Source organism: Nesoenas mayeri (assembly GCF_963082525.1).
Source record: "Nesoenas mayeri genome assembly, chromosome: 5".
NCBI classification, from domain to species: domain Eukaryota; kingdom Metazoa; phylum Chordata; class Aves; order Columbiformes; family Columbidae; genus Nesoenas; species Nesoenas mayeri.
The window spans coordinates 10,861,923-10,879,898 of NC_137548.1; the positions used below are offsets into that span (position 1 = coordinate 10,861,923).

General features: G+C 37.6%; 2 protein-coding genes across 2 annotated transcripts in view; one reads left to right on the plus strand and one right to left on the minus strand.

The window, feature by feature from the left end:
• The window catches only part of TDRD9 (tudor domain containing 9), a gene marked incomplete at both ends in the record, with an annotated part of 85,671 nt that overhangs the window by 62,768 nt on the left and 4,927 nt on the right, over positions 1-17,976 (minus strand). Inside the window, one exon of the mRNA XM_080344622.1 lies at positions 2,593-2,699. Within this exon, the coding sequence (XP_080200748.1) occupies positions 2,593-2,699 (107 nt within the window). The remainder of the gene's footprint in view (positions 1-2,592; positions 2,700-17,976) is intronic.
• RD3L (RD3 like) lies at positions 14,628-17,728 on the plus strand (the record flags this gene model as incomplete). Its single annotated transcript, XM_080345423.1, is given in 5 exon segments — positions 14,628-14,719; positions 15,609-15,700; positions 16,275-16,276; positions 16,279-16,580; positions 17,431-17,728. Coding segments are annotated over 5 exon segments (786 nt in total).

Consider the following 17,976-nt stretch of genomic DNA (forward strand, 5'->3'; position numbering starts at 1 on the left):
AAGAAAACACCACAAGTACTTAGTCTTTGCCTTCTGTTCTCCATTGCAATCCTCTTTAACTTCCACATATTTTGTATAAAAAAAGGATTTGAGATGAAGATTTGTTCTATGATAATTTTCCTGGAATTAATCTGTTCTGAATCCAAAACATTTAAGGAACTCTATCACTTACATTTTTTATATTTCAGAAACCTGATCAGAAATAATGTTTAAATTGCTTCTTCTCTGTGAGCAACTACCTCACCTGGGACCTATAGGATCCTCAGAAGAAATCCATGTAATGGTGTGAAAATAACGTATCTTCATTGGAGGAGAAGCAGATTAAGCATTTATGTTTGTCCTCTCAATATAAAAGCATATGCTCTGGTAAAGAAACTGGAAGGCACAAAATTTACACTCAAGAGAACACCAAGGCACAGGCAAACACCGCAACAGTTTCAGTAACTCTGCAAGGTTTAAAACAGATGAACCATTTATATGGAAGGTATAATCCACAGCTAGAACAGCAATTCAGAAAGAAAGAAGCAACAGGAGCACCAACTCTGAAACCTTCAGGGCAAACCACCTTCTCACTTTCATGTTGGGCTCCTTATTTCTTGACTACACTTGTACTCAGAGTTGGAGCGGTAAGGCCTGGTCTAGACAAATCCTTGATCATTTATGACTATTTTTCATGTTCTTAAATAGAACATGCACTTCCAGATTGATACAGTTGATAGGCACACATGAGTCTTAGAGTTCTTGAAATCTCCATGATTACCATTTGAGAACAGTGGTCTCATTAACACATATATGTTTATAATCCATTAAAATTAACATTACAAGTCTTCCGATCGCTCACTGAGCATCTTTATTGTATTATCCTCTCATAAGGATGAAACATGAAAAATATCTGTAAGTCAAAGCCAACAACAATAAGAACCAGGATTTTCTGATGTTTTTGTGTTATCCTACACCTAGGTGGGATTTGGCAGCTCCGTGTCAGAATCCTGCAGAAATCTCCCAGTCCTGTCACTATCCCATCTGCTGAGGGTGTCCCACTGGATCACAGCAGTGACCAGAGGAGGCATCAACACCACATGGAACAGCTCCTGGAGCAACTGAGACATCAAACCACAACACAGACAAAGAGCAGGAAGAGAGGGAAAATAGGGACAGAGGAAAATATCTAACGGATTAATAATAAAAGAGTATGCATATGCTAATATTTTAGTAATTTTTTTAAGGTTGTTTGCCAACTAGATAGTTTTTAAGTAAGTTACAACTGGAAGGCAAAAATAAATATTAGGAGGTATAAATTTCAAAGACAAACATTTTACAGTAAAACAAAAAGTGGAAAAAAAAAAGTGGAAAGAGGAATTTATAAAATGAAGTACCAGGATGACTATGGAGAAATATTTCCTAACAAGTTTAAGTTATAACCTTCTTTCTTTTACAGGAGGGACACTGCTAGCATCAGTTCCATTCAAAATTAAGCAGGCCACCAGTGCTGCTAAATTGCTAGCTGCAGAATTCTGATTTAATAGCTGAAGGACATTAAATTTTACAGTACTTCCTTGAATTAATCAATACCACTGCACCTTTAAAGAAACATCTAAGGAACTTGCGCTTAGTCACCTCACTGCTGTCCTTCCTTCACTAGTAAAGCACATGAAAAACCATGGAACACCACATTCCCAAACGACAACTTTTGAAGCTTCTTCCAGTCCCTTTATTCACACATTTTCACCATTCGACACCTCCTGCTGTCCCAGAAATTTTGTGTAGTGTCACATGAACAAGACATCGTATTTTGTGGTGATGCGCTGCACATGCCAGACAGGTCAATGGCACCTCCTTCCCCCCAGCTGATGCCAGACCAAACAAATGGCTTCAGCACCTACATGAGTTCCAGAGGTCATAGGATGTGCAGAAGCACTGAAGGACAGTCATTTCTAAATTTGTCAAATTTTGGTATATCAGCAAAAGGATTGAAAAAGGTATTACAGAGAATGACATGCAGAACAGACAAAACACATAAATGTCCTTTTCTTGGGAAATCAGCTACATTAACAAATTCGGAAATTAGGAGGCACAGTAAGAGTTTGAAGCTGAGCTGTCCTGACAAGTGAGTCAGCCTCATACTGCTTTTACCAGAGCTCTTCGGAAAGAAGTGCAAGCAAATTTCTCTCTAAAGGGACTTCAAAGCAACAATCAAGTACTCACAGAAATAACATGGACAGAAAATGGGAAAACAGAATAAAGACCTGAATCCAGTGAGTGGTATCTTTTCCTGGCAGATATGCTTCAATGTACATTTATCAATACAATACACTAGACGTACGCACATGTATCTACAAAGCAGCATTACACATTGTGGTTTCAAAAAATAAAGTACTTATTTTTAATACCATGCCTTATACAAAACAAACGAATGCACATAGAGCATTAAATAAACAAGAAATACACAGTAAGGTTTCATAGTTTTGTTGAGAGGAGGAGATGGGAAGAAAGATCACAGGGAGGAAATGGACAGGTATATCTGAGTTTATAATAGAAGCCAAGTGTGTGTGCGTGTGTGTATATATACATATATATATATTTTTTTTTTACCTGGTTTATAGACAAACCGATCATTTCCAACTCCACTTAGCTCTTGTGCCTCTGCTTGTTTGTATTTGTCAGCATATTCAGTTCGAACACACTCTGTGATAGGCAGCCTGAAGAGGAAAGAAATGACAAATCAATAAATGCTTCCTAATCTAATGGTCACAGATATCTCTGCAAACAACAGCTTTATAAACTAAGTTCAGAGTCTCTATGTCAAGCAGGAACTAGTTCAATGAACAAACTTCAGAAATAAATTTTGTCCCTGCAGTTAGATACCAGCCTGAGGAAAGTGTCACGTTAAATCTTTTTGTTTGGATTTAAAAAAAACCCAAGAGCTCCCAAAATATAATTCTTTAAGTTTTTAATACCTAGGAATTTCTCTCCTAATAAAAGTGCATGATCTCATCAGAACAAAGATGAAACAACCCTGTTTCACCCGTTCTTGACACAGTACAATTAAGAAAATACACACTATTATTGTGTGATTCTCTGAAGACGGGGAAGGAGAAAGGAGTAAACACAATCATCTTACTGCTTTAAGGAAAGAACTTTGGTCTTTGAGCCAAGAAGTGATTGTGGCTGGGGAAAACACAACACACACACACAAACACACCCCAACCGAAATCACACCATAATCACCCGATCATCTAATTTTATGGAAATTTATTACACACAAGACAAAGTCTATCCATGACATAAAGAGTGAAATGGGATTTAAAAAAATTTCTCTTCTACATAGACAGTGTCAAGAAAACCACATGAATTTCACCAGGGAACAAAGCAGCATATGTACAATAACTATATGATTATTAAATCATAAACAAACTTGGATGTAGAAGAGTTCTGGACACACTAAAGCTCCCTTTGTTTTTTTGTTTTTGTGTGGGTTTTTTTTTTTTTAAACAACAACAACAACCACCACCACCACCAAAATAAAAACCAGGAGTCAGAAACTATGGATTTGCACTTTAATTTAAACTCTGGGCCCAGTGCAAGCTTTTGCTACACAATGCATAGCAAACCTGTTTCTCAGCAGCTGTATCTTTGAGACATCTTATAAAAGGACACTGCTGCAGAAGAATCTATTTCTTGACCCTAATAATAAGCAACATTGACTCCAAAAAACAATTAAGCTGAAAACAACAGGGCTTGTGTCACACAGCTCTCATGATAGAGTAATTCACTGTATCTTGATGCCACCGAGCACCCAACTTGGGACACTGCAAACCCTGTGCCAGTGCAGCTCTGCCACAGACAGCTCATTCACATCAGTCGTTATTTCTGAAACACCCCGTACTTAGCACTTACTGCTGTCAATAAAACAAGAATAAAACTGGTTTCTTATCCTATTTTAAGAATATTTTAGGCATGTAGCTAAGGCAGTTTTTCCCTGGATCTCAATTATCTTTTAAAGCAGAGTTGAAGAAGAATGCGTGCATCTGCCCAACTGCTACAAGAGCAACAGCTGCCTATTTTCGGCAAGCAAACTGTAGTATTTTCATCACTCTAATCCTTCTGGAACAGCTGGGACAGGGAACACTCCACAATAAGCCTGAATCTGAGGTACAAGTCAGAAAAGTTCATGTGCATCACATCAGACGACTTGTTAAGTAGGTCATTCCATGGAATGTATATTAAATACAAGCAAAACTCAAAAATACAATGAAGGTCTCAAAGTTGAGCATTCAGTAGTTGAAAAGAACATATTTAAGTTTTGTCAGGCAATCTCAATTTGGCAGCATTGTATGCACATACAATACAGATTTTAGTGATCTAACCAATTATTTTTCCTTTCTGTAAAACTGCAGCCTCACCAAGTGCACTGGACACACACCTTCAGGCAAGAAAACCTGGTTATGTAGTATATACAACTTGTCCTTCAGTCCTCTGCAAGAAAAAAACGCCATCTGATTAAGAGAGTAAATGCTGCCATGGAGGAGCATGTATTACTTGACTTCAGACCCCTGAGCAATAGCAAACAAATCACTTCAACAAAAAGCCTCCACGGAGGGGTAGGGGCTAAGGATGGGAAAGGTAGAACTGTGACCCTCATTTGCTGCAAAAACCTTGCAGAAGCATCAGTATTTAAGCAGCAACTAAAGTCAGCTACGAAACGGTTTTATGTAATACCATTCAACTAAATGCTCCTGGAGACAGAGTATTAAGCAATTCAAAATGAGCTCACAAAAGTGTGCCCGTGCTTTTGACCTTTGCCTGCACAGCTCCAGGAAAATGAGGACAGTACAACCTCGGTGATTTGTGAGAATACATGAATTGTTTTTGTTTGGTTATCTGGATATTTTCTTTCAGAAATTAGGTTTTCCATCTTCAGAAAACAGCATGCGATAAATAAACCTCAGGCTACAAAATGAATGAAGAAAATATTTAATAGCCAGTCATTAAGAATGAACATTGCTCACTCGATGCACTGAATCAGGATACAGTCTTGGGGAAAATAATATGCAATTGGGGAATTGCATATGGGCATATGAAATTAACAAACAACCTTCATTACATCATTTCTCAATGTTTTAATGCTGAGCGTTGCAGCTTTACAAAATTAAAAGCTTACAGAATATTGTGGGTTTTTTTAAGCAAAATGGGGAAAAAATCATTATTAAGCCCTCTGGCACACTCCTAAGTCATTAGAACAATACAATCCTTACAAGTAATCTTTAATAAGCCCTCAATAGGAATTATCATCTCATATATACCTGGACAAACAGAAAGGGATGGAACATTTTTCTAATGAGTTTCAACAAACATTTGCTGACAGCAGAGGAATGACAAGATTCAGAAAATTCAAATCCATTCCAGGCTAGGAAAGAACAAGACTAATGAAGGGAGCTTTCTGAATTCTACTTCTGAAGCTCGTGTCTGTCCGATATACCCATTATCTCTTCCCTATTTCTGTTCCCTCTGACACAGTGAAAACCCACATTTCAGTGCACCTGCCCTGCTAAAGCATATATTGCTTAGGCCTTCCAGATTCCAGCCTTGCTGCTCACCTACCTTTAGACTCCCCCAGGTCTTATGATTCCCCCAAATACATTACAGCATTGCTAAATGATGACTTGTCAGTTGCACACAGGAAACACATTCAGAATTTTAACAAATTAAGTGGCTGTAAAAAGAATTTTTTTACTCTAATGCAATTACTGAAAAATTAATGTAATCAATTTAAGGGAACACAGGAGATTTCAGATGCTGTTTTTTCTTACTTCACCCTCATTTAAAAAAAAAAATTGAGATTTTGACCTTATTCAAATCAAGGGCATGTTTCCTCCTCAAAAGTGGCCAGATTCCTGTGGCTGAACCTGCAAACATAAGACATTACGTCCATTCTTAGCGAACAATGGCAGACAAAATTTAAAAAGCACTGAGAACATGATCGATCCCTAATGTCACTCAACAACAAGTAAATCTTGATTATGTTCTAGTATCTGTAAAACATAACATGTCAGCTACCCATGAATGTGTACACATCTCAAGATCTACCTGTTTCAGGAAACACTCAAAAGTAGCAGACATGGGAACTTGGAGCCTGACAAGCAGTGGTCAGAAGGACATTTTCTATACAGGGAAAAAGGTAGTCCATGGCATGACCCTTTTAGGAAGAAAATTAACACTGGTTCTGCTGAAATCACAGACTACTTTCATTATTCCTCACCATCTAGTTTAACTGCTATAACATTTTTATGAAGTGTGACTGATCTTGGCACATATGACTACTTTAATTAATTTTGAGCATTTGATTGGGACAAAACCTTTAAAAATATTTCTTATTTGGGTTTAGAGGAAAATGGCATGTCATAAACATAAAATTAAATGCAGCTGCCACTTCAGGGTAATTTCTAGAAGGGAAACACATTTTAACACCAGAAATTGTTGACACATCCAATTGTAAATGCTCTCCAATACACAGAGGGTGCCTTTCTTCAAATAAATTCAGCTAGAGAAAGGTCTTCCTTTTCTTCAAGCTATAGAGTGACCTCTAATAAGCCAACAAGGCCATCATAACAGAGTGCATTCAGTAAATGCTTGTATTTGAGCATTTGAAGTATTAACCAAAGCATTTTTACATATACTTAATTACCAAAAATAGAATCAATTGCCCAGTCTCAAGCACAAGTGTGACAGGTAATTTGTTTGGCTCTTTTCAGTAACATATACTACAATGCCAATGAACACACATAATATCTCCAGAAGTGATGCTTGAAAAATGCCCTATTAAATGAATAGATACATACAGTCTTATTCCCTGAAAAAATAACTACTTAGCAGGAAACCTGACTGTATAAAGAAAATATTCAAATACGTAATGAAATTCCAAGGATTAAGATGCTTGCTTATCCAATTTCAGACTCAGTCTCTAACTACTTAATTTTGGGGTATAAGCTCCTATTTAAGGTCATATAACTTCAAGAACATTTCCATCTTGGAGACAAACAACTAAAAAAACCAAGTGTTCTAGGGCTGTGTTTTTAGAAGTTCTTATAGATGTACTTTTTGCCGATTTACACCCTGCCTCATTTGACACAAAAATCCCTGTTCACATGGGACTGAGAGCTGAACATAAAACTAGTGTCACTTATTCCACAGATCACAAGAGGAGCAGTGCCCTAAGCCACGGCTTCTAGCACACACACCAGCTGTCCACCTACTTTGAGATCTTTGGGGGCAAATCACTTGAAAAACACGCTTAGCCTTATAGCACACAGAGCAATATTTTGCTGTACAATTTTAGTATGATATATACAGTAGACTGTTTCAAAGCCTCTTCTCTGAAACTAAAATAATGTGACACTTTACATAATCGAACATTTGCCATGACAGTAAATAACCTTCTGCTGGGTTTACTGAAGGACATACTAAAAATTCCTTTTAACTGGCAGTTGGTGTCCCATACTTTTAGAAGACTGGTCTTACCTGCACAAATACACTACCTTTAACAGAGTAATGTACTGTAATTCAAAAGCCATAATGTTTCAGTCACAAAAATAGATTGTTAAAAGAATTCAGAATAAGTGAAATGTATGAAATACTAAATCTATGAAGTGATTTACAGATCATTTTAAGAATCTAAGAATCAATGAGGTGCACGCTTTTTCCCCACTCGAGCTGTTCTGAAAAGGTAATTAGCTAGATTTGAAGTCTTTTATATGGGCATCTTAAAGGCTTGCACTGCTCTTCCTCACAGCAGCTATTCAGAGCTCCTGTTTTAAAAGCTGGGGAGATGGAGAGATAGAGGGAGTGCACTAAAACTACTTTACAAAATCCTGAAAAGCTCAAATGGAAATGTTTGGATTTGGATAGATTATATAAACTCAACATCTCAGAAACATTTCTTCTATGTCAAACTAACAGCTCTGCAAAACCTTCCATCTTCCACCTTAACCACAGTTAAAATCCAAGAAAAATAACAACCACAAACGCCAGGACAAAACATCCAAAATCCTCAAGTTTACTGTCTCCTGCTTTGGAGTTTCAGGCCAGTGGGGGAAGCTGGGATGCAGTGCTGGGTTTCACAGAACTAGACTCTTCTTGGAGATGAGCTGTTGATGGGCTCCTCTTTCTGCAGCCACAGCTCAACTAGGGACATTTGGAAGAGCACAGCTGTCACCTGTGGCAGACGGTGACAAGCCACACAAGCAACTATCTCTCTACCACACATGAAACACTTGATACTAGAAAGTAATGTTGTTATAATTACTTACAAATTAGAAGGTAGGTGGGTGATTATATTATTTACTTTAACCAAAAGCACAATTCCTCTATCAAACATTGTTTCTGATCCTTCAGCAACATTCCCACAGCACTCCTTAAAACTTCAACATTCATCCCTTCTCTTTAGCCAGAAAGGCAAGGAACTTGACCAAACAGGAAAAAAACCTCCCATAACAAGAAAATTAAAACAAAAGCATTTGGTTATCAACATGGTAAAATCCAGCTTAAATCTCTGAATAAAATACAACGCAAGTCAAAGACTGTGCTGAATTGAAAAATGCTTGTGAATACTAGTATCAAATGCAAGAACCCCTCAATTTCAAACTAATGCAGGGGAGTTACAACTCCCCTGCCTATTAGTGAAGTGTCACCAGCACCAGAGACATTAATGCTACAGACAGTCCAACTGGAAGAAATCAGCTTCAAACGTGTCCCAATTTTATTAATCACAGCAACAGAAGTACAATAGCTTACACAACTTTCTGTCAGTTAACACTGCTAAAAGAGAATTATTACTGTTCGCAGCTGTCACAGCAAAGACCAAACAAGAGTCTTATCAAGAGGACTCTCGTGTAAGCTCACGGTAAGTTTTGTTCATAGTTGTTAAAAAGCGAAAGCTGCAGTCTGAAGTGATCACAGGAGGTAGACTCACCATATGTCTGCAGCCTGAAACAGCTACAGCGAGTTGTTCTGTCAAATTGGAAGAAAAATGTCCTGCAAAGTTGATCATTAAATCCAAAGAGTGAGGTTGTGTCTATAAGTGGAAGCAAATCATGCAACCTGCTAGGTACAGATAGCTACAAAAATTAAATCTTGCTTTTCACAGATGACTGGTAGTATTGGTAACCTTTCCATGTAACTGTACCAGGCCTGGCCGCAGAGTTAATTTTCTTCATAGCAGCCCTATGATGCTGTGTTTTGGATTTGTGGCCAGAAAAATCCTCCTAGCAGATTAATGTTTTAGTTATTGCTGAGTACGTTTACACAGCATCAAGGCCTTCTCTTTCTCACACTGCCCCAACAGTCAATAGACTGGGGGTTGGGCAAAAGGTTGGGAGCAGACACAGCCAGGCAGGTAATATATTCTATGCCATATACTGTCATGCTCAGCAATAAAAAGGGAAAAGATGGGGGTTTCAGGTTTGCTATCTATTGCTTGGGAACTGGCTGGGCATTGGTTTACCTGTGGGAGGTGGAGCATCGCTGCCTTTGCATCAGTTGTTTTCTTTCTCTCTTCTTCCAATTCTTCACATCTTAAAACTGCTTTTATCTCTACCTCCAGTTTTCTTACTTTCACTCTTCCATTCTTCTACCCCATCCCACTGGGTATGAGTGGGGAATAAGTGAGGGGCTGTGTGGTACTTGGCTGCCTACTGGGCTTAACTCACAATAACGTGTCAGCCCTTCACACAAAATCCGAGGCAGCAAACAGTAGTATGTGACTGTATTACTTACAGATGCTAACAAAGAAATATGGAACATATACCAGTATGCCAATGTGTTGAAATGTCAGCTAGCTAGCAATGGTTATGATCTGCTATCAACACTTTTGGTCAAATACAAAGTGTGATAATTTCTTGGTATGTCATTGTGAGTGTCAGTCATAAGGAAAGATATACTTCTTGCCTCTTTCAGTTGCAAGAGTCAGTAGCATCTCAGATGGTATAGATGCCACAAAATCTTCCAAAGTAAAGAATAATGGTTCTCACCATTTGTCACTTTGCTGTTCACATCAGTGCAACAGTCGGTTAAATGGAAGCATTTCTGAAAGGTTGATTTCATTTTTATCTAGAAACACTTCTGTGAGGTGGTTTAAAAGCACAGCCCCACGGCACCAGACAGGAGAACCAACTGCTGCACAGCACCAATGACTTCTCAAACTGGCTTTCTGACAAAAGAGAAGTGTGTTGTCCAACAGTACACACAATCAGCTCCAATAAGTATTGAATTCGCAGTTCTTACAGAAAGGCATAGATAGTAGTAGCTCCAGGTTTACCTAGACTGCTTTTTTATTATAGGACCCGGTTGTCAGTCTAGGAAGTTCCTTCGCACATGTGATGTTAAGACAGGTCAAGACTAAAGTCTTCTTGCTGTACTCAGAGCTGGATTTGCAGCCTTTCTCTCAGAACACAGTTACAGGAACCTCACTTGTTCACCAGCAAGCACTACACTGGAAAAACAGTTCATCCCCAGAGACCTTTATTTGTGAGAATTTTAGATTTTACAAGAATGATAGTCTGTTTTAAGAATATGCCTTCTGCATTACAGCAAATTATTTATTACAGTAGTATTGAAAAGTCATAATCAGAATGTGAAACTTATTTAACCACACACCATGCAAATATCTAAGTTTCCTGTGCTAAATAAATTATTTTACTTAGTTTTTTTTTTAAAAAAAAAAGAGCTTTCAGGATATTTGAGAAAGCATTAACACAAAATAAACATCTTGTGTCACCTCTCTTTAGCTAAGAAATATTACCTTGCCATGAACAGTCCCATCTTCTAAAGCAGCTGGTATTAAGGTTAGTTATGATGATTTTCAAGTAAGAATCCACTTTTCTCTAATGCTACTGCTTATACTGGAGGAAGCTCCCCATAAACGTCCACAAAAACACCTCACTGTTATTATTCAAGCATTCCTTTGTAGTTATGCTTCGCCATGGTAGCAACAAAGCTAAAATCCAGGTATATTCAGTACCCTCAAAACATGCATCCCATCTTGACTCACTCCATTTCCCTGTGGTATGTTTCAGCCATTTAAATCCATGTCTGTTGTACTTACATCACAACTGTATGTAAATATTCTTGCTCTATAACTGTTCTATGCCTTCAACAGAGAGCTGAGGGGTCCTAGTTGGTAACATACAAGACCGTATGAGTACTGACAGGGAGAGATTCAGGAAACTTTAAAAGCAACCAATATTTTTACTTAAGTAAATGCTAAATCTTTGCAGACTCACACCAGTTATCTGATTCCAGAGTATCTTAATCATCAAGCTCCCCATAACAATTGTGATGTCAAACAGAAAGAGGCAAAAGAGGAATTCCTAGAACATTTTGAGTAGCAGTCATTTTCAGGTTAAAGATTAGGCCATGAACTGGACTTTCATACCTTCACACCAAGCCACAATCGTCTGAACAAAACTGCTTTGAAACAGAAGGTTCTCACAGCAAGTGACAGGTTTAGATGCATCTCTTCAGTACAAAACATACCCAGAACGTAACTGCCACCGCAGATGCAGCACTGTCTTAGGAGAAATTCTTTAAAGATGACATGTGCTAATACCACAGCAGATTGGCGCTCCTTTCCTCTCAAGTAGGAGGAACTAACTCCTCAAGTAGGAACTAAGAACAGACTCCCTAAATAAGCTTCCTACTAACCAGAATGAATCAAGCAGTAAATGGAACAGTGCCTCATATTTAAGGGTAAAAGAAAATAACAGAAATAATAGAATAAACATATGGCCGCGGTAGAAACTGTTCTGCCACATGTACCAGGACATGCCTCTTATTATGACTGGTGATCTATGGAGTCAGTCATTATGAAGATCACCTTCTAAATTAGAGGCTGTGTCCATGTTTACTGAAACCAGTGGGGAAAACCCCCCACATCTTTCCATATTAATCTATTCTAGAGTAATTTTATGTAAATTATGCTTGCTTTGTGTACATGGGAATATAAATTAAGGTACCTCAATGATTCCTCACTTCTGTATTTGTAAGCCACGTCATGAAACCAGAACTGCTAAAAGCCACGGGGAAACCAAATATATCCACCATAACACACAAGAAATCCTCACCACAACAAAGCAGAGTGACTGCTGCGGATGTGTATTTAGATTGTTCCATCACTTCATGATATATTCCTCTTTTCTCCTCCCCTCCTCTAACATCCCAACAAACCAGGTTACACAGTTTCCTAGCCAAGTCCTTAAGTGAGAAACACCTTTGTAAACTGGTAGAATTGACAGTCAGTTCAAAAAGTAGGAACTGTTTGATGTGAATCTCCCATGTACTTGTAGCTGGCTGGAGAACAGTGAGTATGGGAGATGAAAGACGACATTAACACTTTAGAATACTTTTTTTTGGTCCCAAGAAGCCCACAAGATAAAAAATAAGCTAATCACCAAGGTTTTAAGTCTGCTGTATACATACACACTTTAAAATAGAAAGAAATAACCTGTGTGTCTCACACAGGCATGCAAGGGAACAGATCCCATTTCATCCACTGGCTGTCACCCTTGATGCCACATTTAGTTAATGAGCGTATGCTCTTCTACAGCTATTGTTCTGGAATCAGGCTCTTTGCTGATGAACCTGGACCTGCCATAGCAAGAAAGGAAAGACCACTAAAACTGTCTGAATTGATTTATGGAAGGAAATCTGCACTTTGGCTCCAGCAGCTCTTGCTGCTCCCTCGGTTCAATTTGAGAACAGCACCAGAAAATAAGCCTAAATTACGCTACAGAAAGAGAAACACTCACATGAAAAGACACTCTTTCTGATTAACCTATGTAAGAGGAGGTATCATTCATGGCAGTAGAAGGAAAATTATTAAGTTGTAGAAACAACAGATGTTTTAGGAGTTCATTAGATTCCTTTTCTCAGAAATTAGGAAAACAAAGTAAAATAAGGATGCTCAAGTAAAGTCTAAAAAAAGTTCAAAGAATCTTCAATTTACATTTTATATTATACAAACAGACAATTAGGGTTAATTTACAGAAAAAAATCAATTAGCAAACAACTGCTCTGCTGCAATGGCAGAGTAAATTATGGCTTACTAAAAAAAGAGAAAAATTACCCATCATTATATAACTAATGTTATGGTCTCACTCAAGTATTACAATATGTTTTAGTCACTAATACCAGCAGGGAAAACTTCAGAAAAGGAAAATTAAAACTATTAAAAAAAAAAAGTTGGGGTAAATTACAGTAAGAAAGCAAAAGTGCTAGGCCTGAAACTTTTAGAAAATTTTTAAAAAGTGAGTAATGAGATGAAGTGCCAAAGACAAAAGAGATTCAGAAGCTTAAGACGACAAACCACTCTTAAAAACACAGCATCTCAGAGTTATCTAAATCTACAGAATGAAGGAAAGTGCAAGATTGCTACATGAATGTTAAGGAGACCAAAACATTTTTCCCCAACAGTGAGAGTCAAAGAACATAAAAAGGCAAAGAAACCTAAGGAAAAGTAGTAAAGACTCCACATAATTTTTTATTTTTTTATTGTAATTTTAGGAACTGCCTAAAATTAATGAGAATAATCAAAATTAAGCTTCCCCCTCAGGTTAAACAATAACTGTATGTCCTGATAAAGACAAACTCACTAATGCCTTTGGGGAACAGATCCACTATCAGCCAAAGTCAAGCCAAAACTTCCATCCTAACATAGCCCTGCAGAACCACAGGTACATTCAGGGATGGCTGGATGGAACTGTAACCCTCCACAAAGCTTTCAGGGTTAATCTCTGGCTAGGAACTGTATAAAACACTGCTCTTCTTCGTAGGTCCAGTTCCCAATGCCAGCCTCACATGCGCAGTTATCTCCTAAGTACAGATCTGAAACACAGACAAAAGCAGCAGCAATACAAATGTTTAGCTTTAATCTTCTCCTATCACTGGAAAGATAAATATCATTCTCAGTATCCCGTCTCACAAAATTTGATGATGTAACCAAAGATTATGTAAAACAAAACAAAAAACTGTTGTAGGTTTCTCATTTAATTAATTTGCACACCTTGCAGTATGCATCTCCTTAATCCACAAAGACACTACAACAGTTTCATACTGTATAGCAGTTTACTTTCCTCTTTCATATAGTGGAAAAAAAGGTGGTGACATGTTAACTGTGCTGCAAAGGAGGTGGCAAGAAGCACTGTAATTTCATCTGAAAATCTGTCAGGACGGTTCTGTCACCATAAACCTACCTCCCTTTTTCATAGTACCACATACAATGCAATGTGAAAACCTTCCAGTTGAAGAGGATTAATACTGACATTTGAATTTTTCCAATGTATAAGTAATATCAACTTCAATAACAGCCACACACATCATCTTTTATGTTGTATGACATCTAGAACAAATCTACAGAACCCTTGTTCTCCCAACAGCTCAACACACCGGTGGAGGCAAAAAAGCAGGAAAGAAAAATACTCACAGAAGCAAAGACAGTCATTAGAACAAGAAAGAGCAGAAGAGAAGGTTTTTCATACACCATGCCTACAGTTTAGATTAATAGGAAGAGACCAGATAACTGGAACGGAAAATGGCTGCTTCAGCGACCTTTAGCACGCACGATGCTATCCCTGAAAATGAATCTTAAAAATGAATATGCTCAAAATACTCATCAAGGAAAGAAGGAGCAGGCAACTGACAGCCAGTTGAGAGAAAAGCAAAGTCTATGGTAAGACTTACAATTCTGGGCTTTTTGCATCAGCTTGACCTCAATTTGCATCTTCTTATCATTCTATTCCTTTAATTAGATTAATGTGTCTTTCATGGCACACCGTAGGTGTTACAGACTGGCTTCTTAAGACACATTTGAAATGTTAATTAAAAATGCTAACAGCTATGCACAGTAATGAAAAAGTGTAGTACCATGAGACTGATGAAATTCATCTGGAAGAAGTATTTAATATAGCAAAAAATCCTGGGTAACTGTCAAATAGTTATTATCTGTCAACACTCACTTAACAAAGGCTTTAGCTGATCTTTCCTAGAGAAAGACTATTCTTAGCTGTTTAAAAATGACTGTAGAACAGCCTGATCCCCCTCTAATGGGAGAAAAGTCTTCCAGCATCTCAATGGCCTGAAAGTTTAGTTTGATGATAAAAGCAACATAGCTATTTTTAGCACTCTACAGGCATAAAAATACAGCTCTAAACTGTGACCTACAGCTACGCACAGCCAAGCATCACATCGTACGACAGCCTTAACTTCAGCTAGAAGCACATCTGTAGCTGCTCCAGACTATCGTTATTCGTTTCACTATCAACAATACCTTTGGATGGATTTAGCAACAAGCATTTGAAACTGTTACCATCTTTTTTTAAATTGCTGCCATCAGCAGAACTCAATTGAAAGGTAGGAGATCTTAATGGACTTTGTAGAAAGTATTTGAGAACATGTTAGGTTAAATGGATTACTGCTTCTCTCTGGTACAGAGGATGAAAAAGAACTTTAAAAGCAGAAAAACTTAAACTGCCATATTCGGTACAGAAAGTCATTCTTCTAAGTACAGTTTGAGTAAATGAAAAACAAGAAAAAAGAAAAAACCCCTTGTTTTCTTCCAGCAGTAGTAACAGCCTGGGAACAGGATATGCTACAATAAGAGACCTTCAAGCAAGCTCACCTGAAACAACACTGCTCACAGACAGCTGCAAAGGTAATTTATTTTATTTTATTCCAATTAATGTTTGTGTCTGCATGATTTGTAACAAACTGCAACTTAAAAGCCTAGTCCACCAGATTCCTGTCTCCAGGTGATGTAAATAAGAGTTTATTTAAAGTAAACGTTTATACAGAAGTTCCAAAAACAGATCACTCAGAGTTCTAGCACTTAACTTTAATTACTTTTAAAATGTATGTGTTACTTCCAATTTTTGAGGCTTGGGGTTTTGTTAGGTGTTTTTTGTTTGTTTGTTTAGCCATATATACTACCAGGATAAAAAATGAACTATTTTCAGGATGATAGATATATGCTTTTAAATGCTGTAAACGTCCCACAGTTATGTTAACTCAGAAAACAGACAGAAAATAATATAAAATATAAGGCTTGTCAGATTTAATTATGGCTTGGCAATTATCATTGTCACTATCTACATTATATTCCAAAATAATTTAGAATCACTAATAAAGTTTCCTTTAAACATTCAGCTGCTAAGAAAGAAGTCTACAGGTATAAATACTATTGGTCGGGAAGAAATAAGCAAAGTTTATTTTTTCCTTTCCCCTCACAGCTTAAAAATGCCACTTTTTGGCTGGATGAAATGGCCAAAAAATGATTCCTACAAACCCACAAGATATCCTGGATCAGAGGTAGTTACAAAAACCCTGCTGAGGGAACTGAAATGGCACCTGAAAGAGCGTGAAAGATTAGTGCAAGAGATTGAAAATGAACAAAAAGTCCCGAAGACTGGCACGGATTACAACTGGCTGAAGAACTACCAGAACCCTCAAGCCACCATTCCGGCTACTGAGCAACGGCAGCTTGAAGTTCTATGCTCACAAATCCAGCCTTGCCAAACAGGAACTGTTCTCAGCAGGTAATTCTTTTCTCTAACTTTGAGTGCTTTATCATAAGTAAGATGATTCTTCTTCATAATCCAAGTGTATATTTGGCTCTGATCTTTCTTCCAAAGTAACAGCGACCAGTAACCGGAACACATTTTTAAAGGTGTTTTATAAATTACATGTTTACTTTAATATGTTGTACTTAAAGGAACCTTTATCAGGATTTTCCTGGTCTAATCCCAAACAAGGGAAGCCTCACATGCATGTGACCTCTCAATACTTCCAGTTTTCCCCCTTTATCCCAAATATTTATTAAACCTTAACCCAATAACCAAAAATCAAATTAAAGCACTAATGCAATGTACTGGAAACCCAGCCTCACTGTCCAAAAAAATATATGGGTTGTAAAACCAGTAAAGAAGTGTTTAAAAAAAAAATCCCATTAAAAAAAAAATGAACAAACAACCCCCCCCACGTTTTACAATGAAAAATTCTCCTATGCCTGTATTTTAAATAAATTTGCTAGGGACATGTAGAAATGACAGAAGAAGCCTATGTGCCTTTTAAAGCCCAGAATATACCTAAGGGCAAAGTCAGTTTAAATTAAGTTACCCAGATGGGCCACAAAAAATAAAAAAAGAGCGAACCCAGTAACAGTAGCTTCCAATCCTCATAATAGCTGGACCACATCCAGCGCATTGTTAGAGCTCTTTTCCTCTTGTAATCTTTTGGGGGAGGTGTGTGGGGAAATGTGGCAGCAAGGAATAAATGACACCAGAATACAGTCACTTCCTCCTCCTTCCTCTCCCCTTTTAAGAGTACAGACGAAACAAAAGAGTTTTAGACACTGGTGATTAGATTTCGATTTTTGTTTGTTTCTAGATTTCGTGAAGTTTTGGCAGAAAACGATGTTTTACCTTGGGAAATAGTCTATATATTCAAGCAAGTTTTAAAAGATTTTCTTACCACCATTGAAAGAGAAAACCAACAAGATCAACTGGTAGATGCATGGAATACAAATTGTTCTGAACATTTCAGCTTGCGTGGAGACAGTTCCAACAAATCGGACAAAGACGAAATCCCTACTGTTTCAAGTTATGTCGACAAAAACACGCAAAGCATGTTTCCCACCTTCTCTCATAGAATCTGGAATCTACCCTATTACTACCCATCGAGTTAAGTCTGTTTGTGTTTCTTTCAAAAGCTATGTAGCTGTTTGCATTCCTTTCTAGTGATTGCCATCCACAAACATAGGAATAAGAAATGTGACATGCTCCCCCTTTTCCCCAAGTTCAGAAATTGTTTGATTATAGCTAGTATGCAGTATATAAACTTTTACCTTTATAATACCCTAACAATGGCGTGTTTGAAGGCACCTTTTAACCAAAAATGTAGATGATTCTAAAAAATTCTGAAGCATTTTACTTT